The sequence below is a fragment of the Dermochelys coriacea genome, chromosome 24, assembly GCF_009764565.3.
Source record: "Dermochelys coriacea isolate rDerCor1 chromosome 24, rDerCor1.pri.v4, whole genome shotgun sequence".
NCBI lineage: Eukaryota > Metazoa > Chordata > Testudines > Dermochelyidae > Dermochelys > Dermochelys coriacea.
This window is the reverse complement of record NC_050091.1, coordinates 4094404-4118317: the sequence shown is the minus strand read 5'-3', so window position 1 is coordinate 4118317 and position 23914 is coordinate 4094404. Positions and strand designations below refer to the sequence as shown.

Genomic DNA, 23914 nt, shown 5'->3' with positions numbered 1-23914 from the left:
CTTGTAGAAAGCCTCGCCCACTAGTCAATGAGTTGCCAGCTGGGTCCCTCCCACTGAAACACAGCTAATATTTGCTCATGTCTTCATTGCTGCATGCTTGCAAGCAACTTGTCTGTTTAGGCAGGAACAGAGGAATGTGGAGAGCCAGCTTTGCCAATGGCTCGGTGACTGAGGCACTAGGTATGGATTCCTAGAGCCAAATCCCTGGTTGAGGTAAATCAGTTGTAACTCCATGGCGGTCAATGGACCTAAACTGCTTTACACCAGCTGAGGATCTGGCCCTCTGCATCATATCATGACAGCAGCTGAGTCAGCCTGTTATGATTCAGAGACAAATTAAATGAGTTCAGCACAACGGTTGCATGAGGATGACAATTTAAATGCAAGTCCTAGCACTGGAATGGGGCTAGGGAGAAATGGATTCCGTTAGCCTGTAGATTCATTAGATTAGGTTACAGAACAGACAGACTGGATTAGATTAATAATACCTACCTCTTGCTTCCCAACCTCACATTAAAGATTGTGAAGCAATTTAAAACCTATTGGTGAACAGCATTATACAAGAAATGGGTGTTGTTATTGTTATCTCATGCTTTTCCTCAGTAGATCTCAAAGCACTTTACAAAGGAGGTCTGTAACATTATCATCATTTTATAGATAAGGAAACTGAGGCACGGAAGTGTGGAGTGACTTGTCCAAGGTTACTTAGCAGGCCAATGGCAGACCCAAAACTAGACTACATGACTTCCAAATTGGGCTCCTTTGTGCTATCCATTGGTTTAGAGAGTAGATTAATTGAATTAGATTAGAAAATAGATGGATTAGATTGTATTTGGTTATATAATGAATGGATTATTTTAGATTATGGATTAGATTGATTAAATTTGGTATTGGGTGTGTTCATTTGTGTTATTGTCCACAGTGTGCTAATTTCTAGAGATTCAAGATTGAAGAGATTAGATGCATAAATTTATTGACCAGATGGATTAGATGAATTAGGTTAAACAGATTTCAGAGTAGCAGAGAGGTGATAAATTGGTTTCTATTATTATGGAAGTGTCGATCATGACTCCACAATCAAAGCTGAGTTATTTATTGCCCTTAAAGAGGAGTTTCAACCTTTCTATTTTGTATGAAAAATAATCCATACCCTCCCCAAATTTACAGCGCTTACTCTTTGAGCACAGAATTAATTTTCTGAGAATTTACAAATAAATACATTTGTTAGTTTATTAGTGTAAATTAACCCAAATCTAGATTCTGGAAGAAATTTAGTATCCGTCAGTCTTTTTTTTTGGCCCAAATGTTGTTAATAACAGAATAACACAGGCACTTGAGCATATTAACCAGGTGAACTGGATAAATTAGTTTGTAATTTATCTGAATTGTTGTATCTAATTTTTATGACTAGACAGACTACAGGCAGGCTCAGCTCAGGTAATTCTTAAGGAAGGCCATTATCAGATAAGGTAGTTCAACCAATCACCACACTTCCTCAAAAGCTAATTTGCATGCAACAACTCTATTGGTTGTAATGACCCACCAGTATGGGACTGGTCAGTTGTGTCAAGAGTGCTCATTGGTAGGTTGTTTGACATGCACAGTTAAGGCACTCTTGCCATGGTTCCATAATGTTACAAGGGAACAAAATATAGGAAAAAGTAAATGTGTCTTTAAAAATCAGTTGTATCTAATTAAGGACCAAAATTATTTAAAAAGTCTTAATTGTAATCATATGTTTATTGCATGATGTCACGGCAGGGCAGAGTTAAGGTTGTTTGGATAACTTTGTTGTACATTTCTTACTATAAAATCTGCATTTCTTCTAAATGTATCTTTAACTCTGAATTTCCTGGATTTACGGTATGTGGTTTTGGGATACTTACAACATATCTGAAATGCCTTTTATCTTTTAAATTACTGACACATACTCTCAACCTTAACTCAATTGTATTTTTTGGTCTAGATTCAATGGATTTGAGTAGATATGAGATTAGATGGATTGGACTGTAGAACAGTGCGAGGTGAAAAATGAATGTTTTGATTTGCTGGCAATTCTGAAAAATCCCCCCCAAAAATGTTTTGGATTAAACTGAAAACAAAATTTTTGAAATTTTCAGAGAATTGAAATTTTTTTTATTTTTTTAAAAAGGTTTAAAAAAGTTTTGCTTTTGAGTAGTGAATTTGAATGAAATTTCTCAACAGAAAGTGATCTCAAACCAAAACAATCCGTCTCATTTTCAAAAATGTCATCAGAACAAAACGTTTTGATCTTTTCTAAAAAAAAATATGTTTTTTTATTTAAAACAAATGATTGGGTGAATTTGATGTGAATTCGCAAAACATTTCAGTGTCATAGAATCAGCAGTTTTCACCAAAAAAAAGGTTGAACTGAAAATATTTGCCCAGTTCCAGGTTGTCAATTAGCTGAAAAGGAGAGAAAGTTTGGTCTCCCAACCGGGGGCAGAGAAGCTGTGTCAGCCTGTATTATGTATAAATTCTATGCTCCGAATAAAGCCTGTACTGTTTATAAATTCTTTCACACATCTCTATGGGCAGGCAGTGGGTGTGGGGAACAGAGAGTGTGATTTCATTTTTTTGTCTGCATCTGCATTTGCTGAGAGGTGTTTGTAACATACAGAGACAGTGCGAAATCCAAGACTCGAGAAAGCAGAGGTGGAGAAATGAACTGACGCTGAATAAACTAAAACAGCCTTTGGAAAGTGACGTGGATACATTTTTTTTTTTATTTTAAAGGCTCTGGATCAGATTCTGATCTCTGTTAACTTCAGTGGAATGACACTGGTGTAACGGGAGTAACTCCAGATTTGCGGCTGTGTAAAAGAGATCGAAATCTGGCTCACAAAAAAACAAAAGACAGTGGAATGAACATATTGTCTGCTGCCCGCCCATTAGTCACTCTGCTTGTGTGTTGTATACTTTTCCTTAACCTGCATCTGTCTTAGGATGCCCCAATGGTTAGGGCAATCACCTTGACCTTGGTAGAGCTGGGTTCAGTTCCCTGCTTTGCTACAGACTCTGGGCAAGTCACTTAGCTTCTCTGTTCCTAGTTTCACCACCTGTACACTGCGGCTAATTGCTCTGCCTTAAAAGTGTGCTGTAAGGATAAGTACTGTGAAGTGCTTTGAGATGTACTGCTTACAAAAGCCCCATATAGGAGCTAGGTATTGTTAGCTTCTGGGGGCAAGGAGCCCTTAGATGCTATCTTAATAACCATAGAAACATAGGACTGGATACAATGATAATTCTGCCACTGAGATGACTTTAATGCCAATGATGTCAGCCTTGCGTTAACCCAGTGCAAGCAAAAGAAGGACCAAGGCCATAGTTGGCTCTAAATTTTGGGCCAACTCCCTAGCTGCTGTAAATCAGCGTGGCTTGACTGAAGCAACATCAATTTGTACCAGCTCAGGGTGTGGGCCAGTATTATTTCCTGCATCCTCAAAGACCAAATCAAACTACGTATGTGTACACGGCAAGCCCCCACCCCTACGGCAGTGAGTCTCAGTGCCTCGGTCAGCTGACTCGGGCTCACACAATGGGGCTAATGAGAACAGTGTCGATGTAGAAGGAAAAGGTCTGGGTAGAGACAGTCGAATCGTGGAAGTCAACGAATGGCTACGCAGGTGGTGTCTGAGACGAGGCTTTGGATTCTTTGACCGTGGGATGGTGTTCCAAGAAGGAGGAGTGCTAGGCAGAGACGGGCTCCACCTAACAAAGAGAGGGAAGAGTATCTTCGCAAGCAGGCTGGCTAACCTAGTGAGGAGGGCTTTAAACTAGGTTCACCGGGGAAAGGAGACCAAAGCCCTGAGGTAAGTGGGGAAGTGGGATACCGGGAGGAAGGAGAGCGCGAAAGGGGAGGGCTCCTGCCTCATACTGAGAAAGCAGGACAAACAGCAAGTTATCTCAAGCACCTATACACAAATGCAAGAAGCCTGGGAAACAAGCAGGGAGAACTGGAAGTCCTGGTACAGTCAAGGAATTATGATGTGATTGGAATAACAGAGACTTGGTGAGATAACTCACATGACTGGAGTACTGTCATGGATGGATATAAACTGTTCAGGAAGGACAGGCAGGGCAGAAAAGGTGGGGGAGTTGCATTGTATGTAAGGGAGCAGTATGACTGCTCAGAGCTCAAGTATGAAACTGCAGAAAAACCTGTCTCTGGATTAAGTTTAGAAGCATGAGCAACAAGGGTGATGTGGTATTGGGAGTCTGCTATAGACCACCGGACCAGGGGGATGAGGTGGACGAGGCTTTCTTCTGGCAACTCACGGAAGTTACTAGATCGCAGGCCCTGATTCTCATGGGAGGCTTCAATCACCCTGATATCTGCTGGGAGACCAATACAGCAGTGCACAGACAATCCAGGAAGTTTTTGAAAAGTGTAGGGGACAATTTCCTGGTGCAAAGTGCTGGAGGAACCAACTAGGGGCACAGCTCTTCTTGACCTGCTGCTCAGAAACCGGGAAGAATTAGTAGGGGAAGCAAAAGTGGATGGGAACCTGGGAGGCAGTGACCATGAGATGGTTGAGTTCAGGATCCTGACACAGGGAAGAAAGGAGAGCAGCAGAATACGGACCCTGGACTTCAGAAAAGCAGACTTTGACTCCCTCCGGGAACTGATGGGCAGGATCCCCTGGGAGAATAACGTGAAGGGGAAAGGAGTCCAGGAGAGCTGGCTGTATTTTAAAGAATCCTTATTGAGGGACAAACCATCCCAATGTGTAGAAAGAATAGTAAATATGGCAGGCAACCAGCTTGGCTTAACAGTGAAATCCTTGCTGATCTTAAACACAAAAAAAGAAGATTACAAGAAGAGGAAGATTGGACAAATGACCAGGGAAGAGTATAAAAATATTGCTCAGGCATGCAGGAGTGAAATCAGGAAGGCCAAATCACATGTGGAGTTGCAGCTAGCAAGAGATGTTAAGAGTAACAAGAAGGGTTTCTTCAGGTATGTTAGCAACAAGAAGAAAGTCAAGGAAAGTGTGGGCCCCTTACTGAATGAGGGAGGCAACCTAGTGACAGGGGATGTGGAAAAAGCTAATGTACTCGATGCTTTTTTTGCCTCTGTCTTCACAAACAAGGTCAGCTCCAGACTACTGCATTGGGCAGCACAGCATGGGGAGGAGGTGACCAGCCCTCTGTGGAGAAGGAAGTGGTTCGGGACTATTTAGCAAAGCTGGATGAGCACAAGTCCATGGGGCCGGATGCGCTGCATCCGAGAGTGCTAAAGGAGTTGGTGGATGTGATTGCAGAGCCATTGGCCATTATCTTTGAAAACTCATGGCGATCGGGGGAGGTCCCGGATGACTGGAAAAGGGCACTACATTAGCCTATCTTTAAAAAAGGGAAGAAGGAGGATCCTGGGAACTACAGGCCAGTCAGCCTCACCTCAGTCCCTGGAAAAATCATGGAGCAGGTCCTCAAGGAATCAATTCTGAAGCACTTAGAGGAGAGGAAAGTGATCAGGAACAGTCAGCATGGATTCACCAAGGGCAAGGCATGCCTGACTAATCTAATTGTCTTCTATGATGAGATAATGGGCTCTGTGGATGAGGGGAAAGCAGTGGACATGTTGTTCCTTGACTTTAGCAAAGCTTTTGATACGGTCTCCCACAGTATTCTTGCCAGCAATTTAAAGAAGTAAGGGCTGGATGAATGGTCTATAAGGTGCATAGAAAGTTGGCTAGATTGTTGGGCTCAATGGGTAATGATCAATGGCTCCATGTCTAGTTGGCAGCCGGTATCAAGGGGAGTGCCCCAAGGGTCAGTCCTTGGGCCGGTTTTGTTCAATATCTTCATAAATGATCTGGAGGATGGTGTGGATTGCACCCTCAGCAAGTTTGCAGATGACACTAAGCTGGGAGGAGAGGTAGATATGCTGGAGGGTAGGGATAGGATACAGAGGGACCTAGACAAATTAGAGGATTGGACCAAAAGAAATCTGATGAGGTTCAACAAGGACAAGTGCAGAGTCCTGCACTTAGGACGGAAGAATCCCATGCACTGCTACAGACTAGGGACCGAATGGCTCGGCAGCAGTTCTGCGGAAAAGGACCTAGGGGTGACAGTGGACGAGAAGCTGGATATGAGTCAGCAGTGTGCCCTTGTTGCCAAGAAGGCCAATGGCATTTTGGGATGTATAAGTAGGGGCATAGCGAGCAGATCGAGGGACGTGATCGTTCCCCTCTATTCGACACTGGTGAGGCCTCATCTGGAGTATTGTGTCCAGTTTTGGGCCCCACACTACAAGAAGGATGTGGATAAATTGGAAAGAGTACAGCGAAGGGCAACAAAAATGATTAGGGGTCTAGAGCACATGACTTACGAGGAGAGGCTGAGGGAGCTGGGATTGTTTAGTCTGCAGAAGAGAAGAACGAGGGGGAATTTGATAGCTGCTTTCAACTATCTGAAAGGAGGTTCCAAAGAGGATGGATCTAGACTGTTCTCAGTGGTAGCAGATGACAGAACAAGGAATAATGGTCTCAAGTTGCAGTGGGGGAGATTTAAGTTGGATATTAGGAAAAACTTTTTCATTAGGACGGTGGTGAAGCACTGGAATGCGTTACTTAGGAAGGTGGTGGAATCTCCTTCCTTAGAAGTTTTTAAGGTCAGGCTTGACAAAGCCCTGGCTGGGATTTAGTTGGGGATTGGCCCTGCTTTGAGCAGGGGATTGGACTAGATGACCTCCTGAGATCCCTTCCAACCCTGCTATTCTATGATTCTATGATGTTCCCGCCCCTGCTAAAGCCTGGGATCTCAGACCCACCCTCCCTTGCTGGGTTTCAAAGCCCCGCCACCAGCCTGAGCAGGAACATCTACACTGACCCAGGTCTCTGAGACTCACTACCACAGGTCTTCTTTTGCAGAGTAGACATACCCACCCGGGCGCTAAAAAAAGGAGGGAACCAGTTAAAGACTCTTGTTCCACAAACTACCTGGGAGCTGTTAATTACTAAAGCTGAGTTCACCCCTCACGCTACTCAGGGCAAAATTTCATTTGGACGTAGCCGGTTAAGGAAATATGTGTTCCCAGATTTACTCATATTGCTCCAGATACTCTCAAATGCTGGAGTCCCTTTTACACAGCTAGAAAGGTGTAAAGGGTCCCGAGTGTAAATGAGAATCTGGCTTCTTACCCCTGCTGGTTGACACAGATAAAACTCAAGTGACCTCAAACAAAGCAATTACCCAATTAATCATTAAACCCTAAGATTTCAATCCATTTATCTTCATGCTTCATCTGTTTTTTAAGCCAATCAAAACATTATGCAATCAACAAACGGGGTTCTTTAATGAGATCTAGCCCTAGAAATGGCTGCTTATCTAATGCAAACATTGGCCCTGGTTCACATTTACACGGAGGTCCCTTAGTAGCATAAAGGGGACTTAAAGTGGTTATAAATTACATTTACACTCCTCCAAGGCTATTTTCCTGCTGCCAGAGTGGTGTAAAGGGAGGGTCCCAGTGTAAATTCTCTCCTTTTTATTGTTTGCCTTCTCACATATAGGACCAGATTCTCCCCTGGGGTAAATCTGTGTCATGCTGAAGCTGAGGGAGCTGCGCTGATATATGACAACTGAGGATCTGGCCTGTGGAGCGAAAGTGGTTGCTTATTTTAGTCTGAGCAGGGAGGAATCAGCTGAGTTTTGTCCAGTTCAGATGCCCATGTTTGGCCAGAACTTAAAGAAACTGGAAAGGACTGGATAGCTAAATGGACTTGTGATGGGTCCGGGAGTCCTTCAGTTCTAGGTCGCTGGTTTCAGTTCATTTCCTGCTGGTAAAAGTCACCCTGAGCTGGTGGGACCGTAGGAAATGAGCACGATGGATCTCAGCCCAGTTCCCAGCAGAGAGGTGTCCGCATTGCAAAAGTAACCACCTGGCTGGCAGACTCCTGGAGAGACCAAGGGTTGAATTAGTTGTGAAGAGTGCACCGGGCCCTCAGACGCAAGCCCTGCATGGGAAAGATGAGGTGTATAGGGAGGAGCGGGTATGGGAACTTGTAACAATCTTTACCTGCTCTTGGGGAAATAGAAGGCTCCAGTTTCTGGGCTGCACCATTCACCAGAGCTCAATGCAATGCAAAAAATTCAGAGAAACTCTTCGGAGGATAGGTCCTTCTCCCATTTCTCTTGTCCCCTTAAAAAATAAAAGGGGTTGGGGGGTAGATCCTAAAATATAACATATATGTATAAATTAATGTCATAACACAGAGTCTCAGGCCTGTAAGATATTCGGCTTAGCCACGCAAGGCCTGAGGCCTGAACTAGATTGACATGACTAGTTCACCAAGATCACTAGTTCACGCTGTAGCCGTAAATTGCCAAGATTACAGGACAAGCCGTGCTAATTGCTGATGTTTTAGAAAAGCTGTCGCAATATATCTGTTAATTTGGCAAGATGACTGGTAGAAACCTCTTGGGGAATTTTAGCTCGGCCGTACGTCGCTATGGCAACTGTGTGACACCCATGTTAATCCGTAAAAAGGGAACTAACAAGGGAGCATATGAGAAAGGGGACACTCCTAAATTAGGAGGAGAGGAAGTCTGGACAAGGGGCAAAAGGCTGGAATACTTATGGGTAGGTCTGAGCATTAGTAGGTGAAAGCTAAAGATGTGGGCCAACACGTCGGGAGGCACTAGCATTATGACGAAGATGATGATGAAGAAAATAGTGACTGACACTCCAGGTTGCCCCAGCAGGAGATGTGAATGATGCTAGTCACAGTGCTAAACGCCCTGCACGTCTGCTGGTGGACTTCAGTGTCCGGGGGCCTGGTTAACGGATTTGTTGACCAAGGGACTTGTGATAAATTGCAGCTGTTTCTTGTGCGCGCTGAGGACCGCTCATTGTAATGCTACTGTCATAATATTCCTGAGGCAGTAGCCCTCAGCTAACTGAACCTTTATTGACCCCCTGCAATCTAAGAGATCAATCAAGGATCAATACATCAGCCCATCAATAAGGCCACACTCCAGTCAACCCACTGTTGGGTCACTGGTGCAAAGCCATGGCCATATTCCGTTCAGCACGGTCTGGTTACAGCAAGACTTACCCTCACCTACCCTGGCTAAAAAGCACATTTGTCCTGTCCCCAGTGCAATTAATGTTGCTGTCACATTCTTCAGGTGTGGGTTAAACAGATCCAGGGGACTCGTTTACCTCCCCCTGGCCTCATCCCTTTTAAGACAGCACACAGCACATGGCCAGACTCTGACTTCCCCTCGTCCCACTAACTTTGGCCCTGGTTTCAAGGGTCCAGATCCTCAGCTGGCATAAATCAGCACAGATCCCTTAGCTTCGTGGAGTGATGCCAGTTTATACCAGCTGAAGATCAGGGTCATTGTTTAACTGCAGATTGCCAGCTCTGACAGCACCGGCATGCAAAGAAGTAAGTTTGTGTGGAAGAGTAGGAGCCAAGAGATCTGGGTTCAATCTGCTACAGATTTCATCTGCACAAGTCATTTCATCTCCCCATGCCTCAGCACCCCACTCCTAACATGGGGCTAGCAGCGAGTCAAAGAAGCACCAAGCAGATATATTCATTGATGTTGCAGGGGGTTATGTGGCTAGGGGCTGGATAAACAGCTAGCTTTTCTGGAGCAAAATGGCTGTGTTGTTGAAACAGATTTCTGAGGGAAACCTCCCTTTTCACAGACATTTTTTAAAAAAAAGATCCCGAAAAATGATTTTTCTCCCCCGCAGTTTTTGGCATCTGGTTCCTTTGTACAGCCTGTCAGCACAAAGGGGCCTTAAAGTGAGCGTGACTGTGAATTGAAGTGGCCGATTGGTGTAAAGGGGGTGTTCGAGCCAGCAAGAGTGAGGCCCGGAGACTTGTTTTCATCCGGTCCGGAGGGGAAGCTTGTTTTCAGTGGAGTGCGTGTCACGGAGAGGCCGGGATCGCTTTGTCCCTTGCTGCCAGAGACAAACTGCCGCTTGTCTTGTGTTTCATCAGAGATGTACATTTCCTTCTTCCCTGGAGATGGATCTTCAGGGCAGGGGTACCGGGGCGGGGTGGCTGAATGAAAAGGCCCAGTTCCATCCTGCGTCCCCAGAACACAGCCTCATTGTGTCCCCGTTGTTTTTTCCTCATCTCCTTTCAGAAACAGAAGATCATCCCCAGCCTTAGCTGGAGGGAGAGCGGGGGGGGGGGGGGCATGTCATGACCAAGGACCCGATCCAAAGCCTGGGGAAATGAATGGGGAGCCTTTCCATCGACTTCAGCGGCCTCAGGATCAGCCAAAATGAGGCAGGTACGTTACCGAAGCGGAGCTACGTGTCCCTGTCAGGGCTGGTTTGAGACCTTGGGATTATAGGCCTGTGTGTGTGTAGGGGTATGAACGCAGCTTGGGGGGGGGGTGGATCCCCAGCTACCACCCCCGTCTCTCCAGAGGGGAGAAGGGGAGCACGGCTTCCGTTTTGGAGCAGAACAGGGAGCTGCGTGCCGCTGCTGCTGTAATGTGGGTCCAGAACCAGATGATGGAGTCTAGCACTGGCATCTCTGAAGTACAAAAACCCAGGGCAGCTGGGACGCTCCTGAGCCTGCAAAACTGGGCAGCTGGTAGTGGCAGCCTGTACCACACCACCCTGACACATTTCCCAGGACGGCTGCCTCAAAAAATGGGTGATCCGGAGGAAACCTGACCAGGTGGCAGCACAACTCGGGGCTGTGCCGGGTTGGGGATCGGTGTTCTAGTACGCATAGGATCCTGGATTGCCCTCACCCAGCCCTGCCCATTCCCGAGTGTCTCTCTTTTGGGCTAATGAGGGACTTCTGCCTTCAGAAGACCCTGGCTTGTTCTTCCAAACGTCACGAGTGATTTCCAGTGCCCAGCTGAGACACACGAAAGAGGCCTGGTTTCCAGAGGACGGATCCTTAGCGCTCTCCGAAAATCAGGGCCCTCTCACGGCGTCTTAACTGGGCCGTCCCCAAAAAGGGAGCCACCCAAATCGCTCGTCTGGCGTGGGGGGGGGAGGTGGAATGAGGAAAGGCCTGGAGCGCTGACCAGCACTTTAGTAATGTCAATTGCGCAAATGTTTTGGAGTTATGGAAGGCTGGTTTCGTGCTGCTGGATTCAGCCCTTGGTTGTTATTTTTTTTTAAATAATTTTTCAAACCTTTTTTTTTTTTTTATCCGGCTTTTTGCCCCCCCGCCCCCATCAAATATAACTTTTGACCTTGTGATTTTCAAAAGACTTAATTTTTTTTCGACATCCCCCGGTGGGACTAAGCTGCCCGAACAAAAGTTGCACACTAGCGGGGTCGGGGAGGGAAACAGCCAAACCCGAAACAGAAAGCAGCTCCTGCCCCGCCCAAAACAGTGAGCCAAATAGCAGGAGCAACCGTTAGCTTGGAAAGATTGGACACTCTCGGGGGCAGGGAACATCTCTTTGTTCCGTGTCTGTACAGCCCCTAGTGCCCTTTCCTTGAGTCTCTGGTGCTTCTGGCTTTGGATCGAGTCTCCAGCATCCCAACCAGTGCAGATGCTGCCATGTAGCGTTGTGCTGTGTTTCTAGCAGTGCCATGCTTGAGATGCCTTGAGGTCAATGGGCCAATTCACCAGCTGGTGTAAACCAGTGTAGCTCCATTGACGTCAATGGGAGCTGTACCAGTTTACACCAGCTGGGACCACTAGCAGTAGATCCAGGTAGAGCATTCTGTTGCCCCTGTAATGGGTGCTGTATAGGAACCTAGATAGGTTTGTGACCTCCCAGGCTTGCCTGCTGTTTGGGTTCTTTCCTCAAGATTGCTCAACCCACACCCTAGATCCTCTTATCGCCAAGACCCACGCCCATCTCTTTTATACCCAGTCGAGTTAACCAGCCCCTGGCACCAGAGAATCATCGGAACCCATTAACCTTTTCCCATCTGGAGCAACCCTTGCTAACAGATTGTGGGGACTGTTTCAAGCAAACACTGCCAGTCTGTGTTTGGAGAGGTCGGGGGCACAGGGGAAGAGAAGACCGGTTAATTTGCAGACCTACAGTAGCACTTCAGGGATGATCAGCTCTCATGCTTCAGGGGATCCGCTGATCAGTACAGAGATCAGGAAGGGGATTCCAACAACCAATGTGATAACACTGTCAACCCGGTACAATAAGGAAGGTTCCTCCTTTAATCGGAGCCATCGGATTTTGGCTGCTGGAAGGGACTGTGGCCTAATGCATTGTGGGAAAATCTACTTTCCCTGGAGCAAAGTGAGTTTAGATCATATTTGAAAGACCTGATCCAAAGCCACTGGAAGCGAATGGGAGTCTTTCCACCAGCTTTGGATTTGGTTCGGAGGAGATGTGGGTCTGAATGGTGTTGACATCTACTCTGAATTTCCCCAACTCTGCGGCTGCATATAAAGATGGGCTTGTTCACTGGGGCTGCTCTGTTCTGCTGAGCCGAACAATAAAAGGAAAGATGCTCACAATGAGAAATTGTACTTCCTCTTTGGTCGTGAAAGGGGAAAAGACAGACACACCAACTGTTTACTGGTCCTGGGCTGGAGGGAGGGATTGAGAGAGAGAGAGAGAGAGAGGGAAAAGGAGATATAGCCACCACCCAGACAATTTTGATGCTGTCCAAAGAGCACAAAGGCTAGATCTTCCAAAGCAGAACTCATTCTCTGGTTATTTGATTTCCTCTCCCAGAGCAGGCAGGCCTCTCACTGTCCCCGATGCCCCATGATAGCAGATGTGTCCACTAGCCATGGAAGGAGCCAGGAGCCGCCTCTTCCAATGAACCCAACGGCAAGTTTGGTCTTTCCGTTCCTCTCCCGTCCAACAATGGGATGTTTGTGACGGAGACGGGACCGGGTTTTTGCGAGCATGCGTCATGCCAGATGCATAACGGGGTGCTGAGTCACCCCCATGCCAGCAGTCTGACCCAGGCGGGCGTGCAGCAGCAGGTGGTGGAGGAGAGCTCTCAAAGGATTGCTTTGTCTTTTTCACGGCCCGGTTTGGAGGGGTACGGTGGGCTGGCGGAGGATTTCCCTGTGAACGTACAAGGTACAGGACTGGAGCTGGTATGTAGAGCCCTGCAAATCCACAGATATCTGCTTTATATCCACAGATGTCTGCATCCCCGGACGTGGGTGCATTGTTTACCATCTTTGGGGATCGGCTGCAAATCCAAATTTGTGCGTCCGTGCAGGGCTCTAACCGTGCGAGAGGGGGCTGGGGCAGATGCATATAAAAGGTGGAGGGCGGGTCAGATACAAGTTCATTAGCACGGGTGTGGTTCAGGTGCAGATCCAAATTTGTGCATCTGCACAGGGCTCTACTGGTAGGGATTCTTTTACCATTAAAGCATGGCTTGTGGTGTCCCCCGGGCTCCCCCCACTCTCCACTTACCAGACTTGGTGGGTGGGAAGCTCAGGACTTCTGCCTTGCAGCAGCATGGTGGGGTAGGGGATTCTGCCCAGTGGGGAGGAGGGGCTCAGGGCATCTGCTGGGGCTTGGGGCTTCAGCAGGAGTGTGGCTGAAGCCCTGAGCCCCGGCAGGCGCCTCCTACAGGGCTGAAGCCCCAAGCCCTGGGAGGTGAACCCTGGCTCTCGAACGTCTAAAGATTCTCGTGTGCAGCTCGGAGGGTCAGTAAGTTTCACCACCCCTGGTCTAGTGGATCTGGCACTGGCATGGGAGTGGGGAGATGTGGGTAGTCTCATCTTTGAAGCTAACCCGCTGTGTGACTTAGGGCAAGGCTGTGTGCCTCAGTTTCCCCTCCCATTCCCCATCTGTTTTGATTCTAAGGGACTGTGTCCATACAGCACCTAGCGCAATGGGACCCCAGTCTCGCTTGGAGCCTCTAGTCATTGCAGGAACTAGTCAGAGGCAGCTGAGTCAAAACATCGAGACCCAACTCTTCAGCCTCACAATGCTGGTTATTGTGGGCTAGCAGGAAGTCGGCCAGACCCCCTCCTGGTTTGCTGTAGAGGGCAGGGGTTGAGTTGAATTAGCTTCACCCTCCCAGCCACACACCGCCCGCACTTCCCATAATACTCCTTTGCCTCCCTTCATCGTCTCTTACCTACGATCTCCAAAGGGTTTTGATGGTGGGGGTGGTTCCTGAGCGACGTGAGAGGAGGTTCAGAAGATTCAATAGGCAGGGCAGCATTGTCTAGGGGGTAGGACACTGGCCTGCTGGGTGATCCTTGGTCCAGTCACTTCCCTTCACTGTTTCCCCCCATCCCACCTCTTGTCTATGTAGATTGTAAACTCTTCAGGGCAGGGCCTGTCTCTCTTGATGTGTTAGCGCATTGGGGTAGCACCTAGGAGCCGAAACTCAGAACCAAACACAGAATCAAAAGAGACAGAGCTGCCAACCGCCAGCCCCTTGGATTCCAGGAATGTTAATCAACCCATGTGAAAACCACAGGACGATGCAATATGTGTTTGTCTAGAGTCATTCCTACCAAAGGGTAACAGACTGAGTGCATCTTGTAGAGGACAATGGGCTGTACGGAACCTCGTACAGTAAGTGCCGAACTGGAGATATGGCAGGGTAGGGGGACGCTTTATAGAGACAGAGTTTTTATCCTCCATTGCCTTGCACCTTCTGCTGTCATTCCCACCCGTTCCCTATGGGGTGCAAATTACATGTGCACCGATCCACTGGTGGTTTGCACCTGCTTTGCACTCCTTTTGCACGAATCTCCGTGACTGTGCAAGGGGCAGGGTGATGGAGAATTGGGGCCACAGGTCAGAGGAGGGGGCCAAAGAGTGGAAGGTGGGGAAGGAGGCTGGACAGCTCCTTGCAGCGTGGGACTCCGGTCCATGACTGGTTCACCTACATACAACTGTCGTCCAGATGATGATGATAACAAATAAAACATAGCGCTACGAGCCCAGGGTGAAATCCTGGCTTCGCTGAAGTCAGTAGCAAAATCGCCTTTGATTTTACCCCCAGGACTTCTGGGTTCTGTCTCCAGCTCTGGCCTGTGCTTACTGTATAAAATTAGGCCATCGCTTAACCTCTCTGTGCTGTAGTTTTGCTGTCTCTAAAATAGGGGCTGCTAATACCCACAGTATGGGACCAGGGGAGGCTTTCAAATGACCCTAAGAAAATGAGGTGCCTAAATCCCATTGGCAGTCAGTGGCATTGGCCCACCCCGGCCTCTTTGAAAATCATAGACTTTAAGGTCAGAAGGGACTGTTATGATCATCTAGTCCGACCTCCTGCACAACGCAGGCCACAGAATCTCACCCACCCACTCCTGTAACAAACCTCTAACCTATGTCTGAGCTATTGAAGTCCTCAAATCATGGTTTAAAGACTTCGAGGTGCAGAGAATCCTCCAGCAAGTGACCCGTGCCCCACGCTGCAGAGGAAGACGAATACCCCCCAGGGCCACTGCCAATCTGCACTGGAGGAAAATTCCTTCCCGACCCCAAATATGGCGATCGGCTAAACCCTGAGCATGTGGCAAGACTCACCAGCCAGACACCCAGGAAAGAATTCTCTGTAGTAACTCAGATCCCACCCTAACTAGTGTCCCATCACTAGGGCAGATCTACCACTAATAGTTGAAAATCAATTAATTGCCAGAATTAGGCTATCCCATCATGCCATCCCTTCCATAAACTTATCAAGCTTAGTCTTGAAGCCAGATATGTCTTTTGCCCCCACTGCTCCCCTTGGGAGGCTGTTCCAGAATTTCACTGTGCTGATGGATAGAAACCTTCGTCTAATTTCAAGTCTAAACTTCCTGATGGCCATGAGGCTTAATTTATTTATGTTTGTAAAGTGCTTTGACATCTTTGCATGGGAAGATGTGAGAGATGTGCAAAGTACTTGTTTATTAGTGGAAGCATTCATAGCCGTATTACTGGGGTTAATTTGGGACAAAGAGGGATATGGAAGCAGAGGCAGAATTTGAGGTGAGGTTCAGAAATCTCTTGGGATGCTGCATGAACCATGTGTTGGAACTAGAGCTGTGTGAAGAACTGATTTTTTTTCAGTTCTCTGGCCATGTCGAAATCCTGGGGCTGGTGAGTATTGATTCGGATCAAACAAAACATTTACTCCGCGAGCCTTTTAAAACATTTTTTTACATAAATAAGTGGCCAAACAGAAGTGTTTTGAACAGGAAAAATCAAATTGGGCGGATTTGTAAAAAAAAATTCTTACAACCAAAACAAATTCAGCGAATTCAGCACTGATCTGTGAAATGGTTTGGTTGACCCAAATCTGCGTTTTCTGGCGCAAAAAAAGTTTGGGGGAAATTTTTCGGCCAATCTCCTCGAAAAGTCCCACTGAGATGTCTGGGACAGTGCGGGGAAGCATCCAACAACCTGCTGAGCTCTGCCTGGCATTAGAACAAGCTGGGGATCCGGGAGGCAGTGGACGCAGACCATGAATGCCTTGTGCAGCTGGTCTGGCCACCTGGCATTGATCGGCAGTGGGCGAGCCTCAGGTATACGGGACCATGGTGAAGCCCATTCTGGGTTTGGTTTGAGCCTTGGGTGGGCGTGTAAGTTGGTTCCTGTTTCACCCAGACTGGGTCAGCTTGCCCTGACAGCCTCTTGCTTTCCATAGGCGAGGCCAATGGGGGAGGTGAGTGGGGAACCAATGGGCCAGCTGCATTGAATCCCATTTCTCTCCACAGCCCCGGTGTCAGAGGTGGCCAGAGACCCCCTGGGAGCTCGACCGAGTGAGTAGTAGAGAGAAACTCAAATCCCGTTGTTAACCATTATTATTACTGTGATAACCCCTTGTGGGACCCATTTAGGAGCCAGGGCCCCACAGTGCTAGGTGCTGTACCAGCCAATAACACAAAGAATCAAACTATGGTCTGTTGTATTCGATCCCACACGACACATGCGATATCCCCTTGCTCTCCTGCAGCACTGAAGTTCACTAAAGACATGTGCAAAGTACTTCACTTAGGAAGGAAAAATCAAACGCATGACCACGAAATGGGGAATAACTGGTGAGCCGGCCATACTGCTGAAAGGGATCTGGGGCTTAGGGTGGATCACACATTGAATGTGAGTCAACAATGTGACACAGTTGCAAAAAAAGGCTATTATCCTTCTGGGGTGTATTAACAGGAGCGTCGTACATTAGGCACAGAAGATAATTGTCCCATTCTGTGCGGACTGGTGAGGCCTCAATTGGAGTCCTGTGTCCAGTTCTCGGCCCCAGGCTTTAAGAAAGATGTAGATAAGTTGGAGAAAGCCCAGAGGAAAGCAACAAAAATGACAAAAAACCCTGACCTGTGAGGAAAGGTGAAAAAACCTGGCCATGTTTAGTCTTGAGAAAAGCAGACTGAATGGGGACCTGAGAACAGTCTTCAAATATGTGAAGGGCTGTTCTACAGGGGACGGGGATCGATCGTTCTCCATGTCCACTGAAGGTAGGCTAGGAAGCAAGGGACTTGATCTGCAGCAAGGGAGGTTTAGGTTAGATATTGGCAAAAACATTCTCTGGGAGTTAAGTTCTGGAACAGACTTCCAAGGGAGGTTGTGAAATCCCCAACACTGGAGGTTTTTCAGAACAGGGTTGGACAAACCCCTGTCAGGGATGGTCTAGGTTTACTTGGTCCTGCCTCAGTGCCAGGGGCTGCACTTGATGACCTTTCGAGGTCCCTTCCAGCCCGACATTGCTGTGATTATATGAATGGGAAGAGAAGGAGGATTGTCCAGTGGTTAGGGTGCTAGCCAGAGATCTGGATACAGTTCCCTGCTCTGCCACGCACTCCCTGTGAGCAAACTCTCCTTCTGCTTGCAACAGCTCCCCCTAACCGAAACTTAATCACAAAACTCTAACCATGAAGAATTTCTTCAAAAACTCCACAGGAGCAAAATAACTTTGTGGAACAATGCCAGCTGGTGAGCCCCGCTAGAACAAAACCTCATTCCTTTTTCAGGCACGTTCCTGGCCCCACAGCTAAGTATGCACCAGCTGCTGCTGCTGGCTTCAGTGTGCCTCTCTTCTCTGCCAGCTGCTTTAAGTATTTACCAGAAGGCAACTGGGGGTCCAGGTGGGTAACCATGTTCTCTTCCTTCCAACGAATCTGCCAGCTCCTTTCCCCTGTTCCCCTTTCCAGCATGGGGCAGTTTGGCTGTTACGCTAGTCCCAACCCATCTGCGTCACAAAGTGCTGCAGTTGAAAGCTGAGGTCACAGACCAGAGGAGGACTGGAATAGCAGGAGGCCGGTTTGAGGTGCACTGGCACAGCTGTGAGTCGGGCACCTGGGGCTGGAATAGAAATGGGGGCAGCAGGCTGAGGCTGAGTGGCCTCAGCAGAGGTGCAGGGGAAGGGATCCTGGACTGTAAGAGGCAAATCAGGACCCCAGTGCTGCAGCAGTGCATGTGGAAGGGGAATCCTGGACTTGGGGAGTAGGGTGGGGCTGCGGGTCGGGACTGATGGGCATCAGGGTGCTACGGGGAGCTCGGGGCTGGAATAGCAGGGTGGGGCTGTAGGTCGGGACTGAGAGGCATGGGGGGTGCTGCGGGGAGCTCGGGGCTGGAATAGCAGGGTAGGGCTGTAGGTCGGGACTGAGAGGCATGGGGGGTGCTGCGGGGGGGAGCTCGGGGCTGGAATAGCAGGGTGGGGCTGTAGGTCGGGACTGAGGGGCATGGCGGGTGCTGCGGGGGGGAGCTTGGGGCTGGAATAGCAGGGTGGGGCTGCGGTCAGGACTGAGGGGCATTGGGGTGCTGGGGGGAGCTCGGGGCTGGAATAGCAGGGTGGGGCTGCAGGTCAGGACTGAGGGGTGTCAGGGTGCTGGGGGGAGCTCGGGGCTGGGATAGCAGGGTAGGGCTGTAGGTCGGGACTGAGGGACATGGGGGATGCTGCAGGGGGGAGCTCAGGGCTGGAATAGCAGGGTGGGGTTGTGAGTTGGGACTGAGGGGCATCGGGGGTGCTGTGGGGGGGGAGCTCGGGGCTGGAATAGCAGGGTGGGGTTGTGAGTTGGGACTGAGGGGCATCGGGGGTGCTGTGGGGGGGAGCTCGGGGCTGGAATAGCAGGATGTGGGGTTGCCGTTTGGGACTGAAGGGCATCAGCAGGCAAACAGAGCAGGTCTTGGAGGAGAGCTGCGATCCTCAAGCATCTCGGGAGGCTGGAGGCCAAGCAAGGCTGGGGGTTCGACGCACCTCCCCCTACTGGTGTCTCCTCACAGCCCCCACCCCGCGCCTGCAGTACCTGCTGGAGCCCCTCCATGAGGTGGTGCACACCCAGCGTGGTGCCACGGTCACCCTGCCCTGCGTCCTGCGGGTGCGGCCCCCCCACTACAAGGTGAAATGGAGCAAGGTGGAGCCGGCCGAGCTGCTGGAGAACGTCATCCTGGTCACCAACGGGGCCCAGCACAAGACCTACGGGCAACTAGGCGGGCGGGCCCGGCTGCGGCATGGCCACCGCAACGACGCCTCCCTCACCATCACCGGGGTGGCGCTGGAGGACGAGGGGCGCTACCGCTGCCAGCTGGTCAACGGGCTGGAAGACGAGAGCCTGTCCCTGACGCTGACGTTGGACGGTAAGTCCCGGCTCCCAAGGCGGCCTAGGAACGGTCCCCCTCCGTCCAGCAATGGCCCCATCCTCTTCAGGGGAGAGACCCGCTGCTGATGGGAGCCCCGGGGGTTGGGGACAGCCATGTCCCCTGCTGGGGGGCTGGAGGAAAAGTGGGGGGAGCCATGGTGGGGGGACAGGGGAGAAGTAGGGGAGCCGTGTCCCCTGGTGGGGGGCCAGGGGAGAAGTAGGGGAGCCGTGTCCCCTGGTGGGGGACTCCTGGGGGGAAGCAGGGGGAGCTGTGTCCTTTGGTGGGGTTCCCCGAGAGGAGGGAGGGGAAGCTGCATCCCGTGGAAGTGGGTCCCATGGGGAGATAAGAGAACCTGCATCCCCTGGTGGGAGTCCATGAGGAAAGTGGTTTTAAAAGCCTTAGCTCACTTCCCCTCTGCTTCCAGCTCCTTCTGAGCGTAGGGGTGAGTTGGTCCTTCCAGCCATCCCTACACATTCCAGGGGGTCCCTGCGGCCGCTCCTCCCCAAATCCCTACTGGGTGACCTTGAGCAAGCCTCTGCCCTGTCGCTGTGCCTCGGTTTCCCTTCCCACCCTCTGTCTGCCTATTCAGAATGTGAGCTCTCCGGGGCAAGAACTGCCTCTTGCTCTGTGTCTCTGATCTCATGTGAGCCTTTGATGCGCTGCTGTAACGAAATAATACTGTGGGGGTTCCCCGGGGTGCCAGCAGATCTGGTCGGGAAATGGAATTTATGTCCCATGGGAAATCCTCACATTTCAAACTTTGTTTTCATTCCGGATCCGGAAAGAGAAGTCAAAATTTTGAAATTCACCGTGGAATGGAAATTCTGAAGGATTTCAATTCAGAAACTTCAAAACATTTCGGGGACATTGAAACATGCTAATAGACTACAAAATATCCAATAGTATGTAGCAATAATATTGACTATTTTTATATTATTATAACACAGTGTAAGAAAAGTGGCTATGAAGCGAAATGCTTCCCACTGTATTGAAACGAGAAAGGTGAAGTGAATTGTGTCAACTTGTTCCCACGCCAAATGTCGTCAAAGTCGACGAGTTCCTGCAAATCATTTTGATTTCGACAAACCTGCATTTTCCAACAGAAAAGGGTTCCGTCAAAATATTGTCAAGCAGGTGCAGAGGCCGGCACCCTACCCTGAGATTCCCGATCGACCCTCTGATCCCAGAATACCAGCTCATTCTCTTTCTGTTATGATCACCCAGGTGTCGTCTTCCCTTACCAGACCAGCCAGGGGCGCTACAGATTCAACTACTTTGAGGCTAAGCAGGTCTGTGAGGAGCAGGACTCCAGGCTGGCCACTTATCAGCAGCTCTACAAAGGTAACCAGCCTCTGTCTGTTTCACCCACCTCCTCTGGTGGCTAATTCACAGACTTTGCTCTAGATATGCTTGGGGGGGAAATAGTTAATTTCTTCATTTATTTAGGATGTTTTAACAGATCTGCAGATCATTGTCATGTAAATATCAGAGACAAAAGGGTAATCAGGTTTCAGAGTGGTAGCCGGAGTCCTTGTGGCACCTTAGAGACTAACAAATGTATTTGGGCATAAGCTTTTGTGGGCTAAAACCCACTTCATCGGATGTTATAGAATCGTTACAACAGCCAGCTTTGGTTTAGAGAAGCATTGGACAGTAGGTTCATCAGATCTGGGAATAGGACGCAGGAGTCCTGGCCCCCAACCCCCTCTCTTCGAACTGCTATGCCACACCCCACCATCCAGAGCTGGGATTAGAACCCGTTCCTCGAAGCACTGGACCACTCTCTCTCCCAGAGCTGGGGATAGACCCCTCCCTTTGCTCTGCATGAGATGCGGTCCAGCGGAGAATCAGGGCCATTATTAAGGTATCCTGTAGCTTGGTTCTGACATTCATCAGTGCCCCGTGGTCCCCGTGCTCTGCCCACAATGCACTGAGCTTGCCCGTCCCTTTTTCTTTCACTAACCCGCAGCATGGACCGAAGGGCTGGACTGGTGTAACGCAGGCTGGATTCTTGACGGGACCGTCCACTACCCCATTATTAACCCCCGAGAGCCTTGTGGGGGGCGGCTTCTCCTCCCGGGAGTTCGAACCTACGGGGCCAAGGACAAGCAGAAGGACCGGTTCGACGCATTCTGCTTCACCTCTGCTGTGAGGGGTACGTCCAGAGGGAACGTGGCAGCTCCATGCAACCGCAGAGCATAGGGAGAAAAGATCAGACCAAAGGGTCAGCTCGTCTGGTACCCCCTCCTGTTCAGGGTCAGCTCACTACTCTATCTGGTGTGGTAGCCCTTTCTCCCTGTCTGGGTCATTCCTCCCAGTGCAATGGCAAATGTCCCCTGCTCCATGCCACCTTCCTGAAGCAGGCATTGCCCATGAGCTAGGTGGGACCTGCTGTTTTCTAGCCAGACTAGAGGGACCCTTGGCATCTCCACGGCAGGTCCCCACACTACCCAGCGTCCCATGTGACCTTCGCCCTGACACCCTCCCCTCCCCTCTCTCTCTCCCCAGGCCAGGTCTATTTCCTCCGGGGCCACCTGAGCTTCAAAGAGGCGGGGCAGGCTTGCCGCAACCAAGGGGCCACCATTGCCAAGGTCGGGCAGCTCTACTCCGCCTGGAAGTTCTCTCAGCTGGACCGTTGCGATGGGGGCTGGCTGGCGGACGGCAGCGTCCGCTACCCCATCACCACCCCTCGCACCCGCTGCGGGGGCCTTCCGGACCCCGGCGTCCGGAGCTTCGGCTTTCCCAACAAGGAGCAGAGGACATACGGGACCTACTGCTTCTCGGTGAAATAGGGATGGCACGGGGTGATGATGGGACGCTGGGTAGGGGATGGCAGCTCTGCTCTTCGCTGGTTTCCAGCTGCCTGTGCCTTTCAAAGGTCATGAGATCCATCTCCCATGCGTATTTCTCTTTCCCAGTGGGTCTCAGGCTGGTTTCCAGCAGCACATAACGCTCGCTTGGCCCATCCTCTCATCGTCAGCCTTAACAGAGAGACCAAGGACTGGACGGGCCATGGAGACCAGAATCCTGTCTCATGTCTAGAGGTGGTTCCTCCAGGAGTGCTGGCAGGGAGAGGCCGATAGGCTGCTTGCCCTGTTCTGTGAACAGAGGAAACTGTTCTCTGGAGTGGTGAATCTGGCACAAAATTCAACCCCTGGGCCGATTTGGACCCTCTGCCCAGGGGCGAATTCCACCCTTTTGACACAGAGAGCAAGCGACAATGGAAATATCAAAGCCTCCAACCTCAGAACATCTCTGGTCTTCTCTGGGCTTTTGCTCTCCTAGGTTTTGGCTCCTGATGTTTGTTAGCTGCCATCTGGAGCAGGGGGTTGTCAGGAGAAGACAGAATCCATGGGACACAGTAAAAATCCAGTGTCCTGCTCCCATGAGGTCGCTGGACCCCTCCAAGGAATAACCAGTAGCTGTAGGTTTTTTTGGTTTAGTTTAAAGCTAACAAAGAAATGGCATTTTGTATCCATTACTCACCTATTTTCAACAGGGGATGGGTGCCCCGGAGATAAAAAAAAAAAAAAAAAACTTCCTGACTCTCCGTATACTTACTCATGCTTGTGAAAATTCACAGCGATAGCAGGGTCACAACTCAGATCCCTCTGCTTTGCAAAGCACAGGTCCCTTTCCACTTGAGCTAAAGAAGCATCTCCTTAATTAGCATCAGTATAGGGGCTATGATGCACAGTTGAGCCATTCTGATTCCATTCCAATAGAGGGCAGCAGTGCACACAAGCCCCCAGCCAGCTCACTACACTGTGCTTGTGAAGGTCTGTTTTTTAACCTCAACACCCGCCAGGCTCCCCCCATGAAGAAGCCGTTCAGTGTCAATATGTGAAAGGCTGGAAAGTAAAGAGTTTGACTAATTGAGTTTATCCATGTAAATTAATAAAATGATGGTAAACCCACCCAAAAATAGCACCTCGGGGTTGTTGTTTTTTGCCCGCGAATTAGCCATAGGGTGACACAATCCGACCCTTGAACCAAGGACTTTCAGAGCTAGAAGGCATGAGCTGCTAATGTGTCAACCGAAGCACTATGCCCCCTTAGCTGAAGCATAAAAATGTAAGAACGGCCATTATTGGGTCAGACCAAGGGTCCATCTAGCCCAGCATCCTGTCTTCCAACAGTGGCCAATGCCAGGTGCCTCAGAGGGAATGAACAGAACAGGGAATCATCAAGTGATCCATCCCCTGTCGCTCATTCCCAGCTTCTGGCAAACAAAGGCTAGGGACACCATCCCTGCCCATCCTGGCTAATAGCCCTTGATGGACCTATCCTCTATGAACATATCTAGTTGTTTTTTGAATCCTGTTATGGTCTTGGCCTTCACAACATCCTCTGGCAAGCAGTTCCACAGGTTGACTCACTAACTTTGTATGTGGACTAGCCATTAGCAAGAGGCCAGACT

The 23914-nt window shown here is 49.5% G+C and overlaps 1 protein-coding gene across 6 annotated transcripts; it reads left to right on the top strand.

The window, feature by feature from the left end:
* Positions 1-119: 119 nt before the first annotated feature.
* Positions 120-23424, top strand: HAPLN2 (hyaluronan and proteoglycan link protein 2). 6 transcript variants are annotated; one of them, XM_038383513.2, is made up of 9 exons: positions 9858-9990; positions 10135-10284; positions 12670-13026; positions 16623-16667; positions 17886-17999; positions 19138-19491; positions 20719-20835; positions 21464-21649; positions 22003-23424. In XM_038383513.2, the coding sequence occupies exons 3-9, from the start codon at positions 12810-12812 to the stop codon at positions 22284-22286; spliced, it is 1317 nt and encodes a 438-aa protein (XP_038239441.1). In that variant the 5' UTR covers positions 9858-9990; positions 10135-10284; positions 12670-12809; the 3' UTR covers positions 22287-23424. The 6 variants fall into 6 exon arrangements, with proteins under 6 accessions (XP_043357950.1, XP_038239441.1, XP_038239444.2 ...); XM_038383516.2 differs by lacking the exon at positions 12670-13026 and having other exon boundaries at positions 9863-9990; XM_043502015.1 differs by lacking the exons at positions 9858-9990; positions 10135-10284; positions 12670-13026 and adding an exon at positions 120-180.
* The last annotated feature ends 490 nt before the right edge of the window (positions 23425-23914 follow it).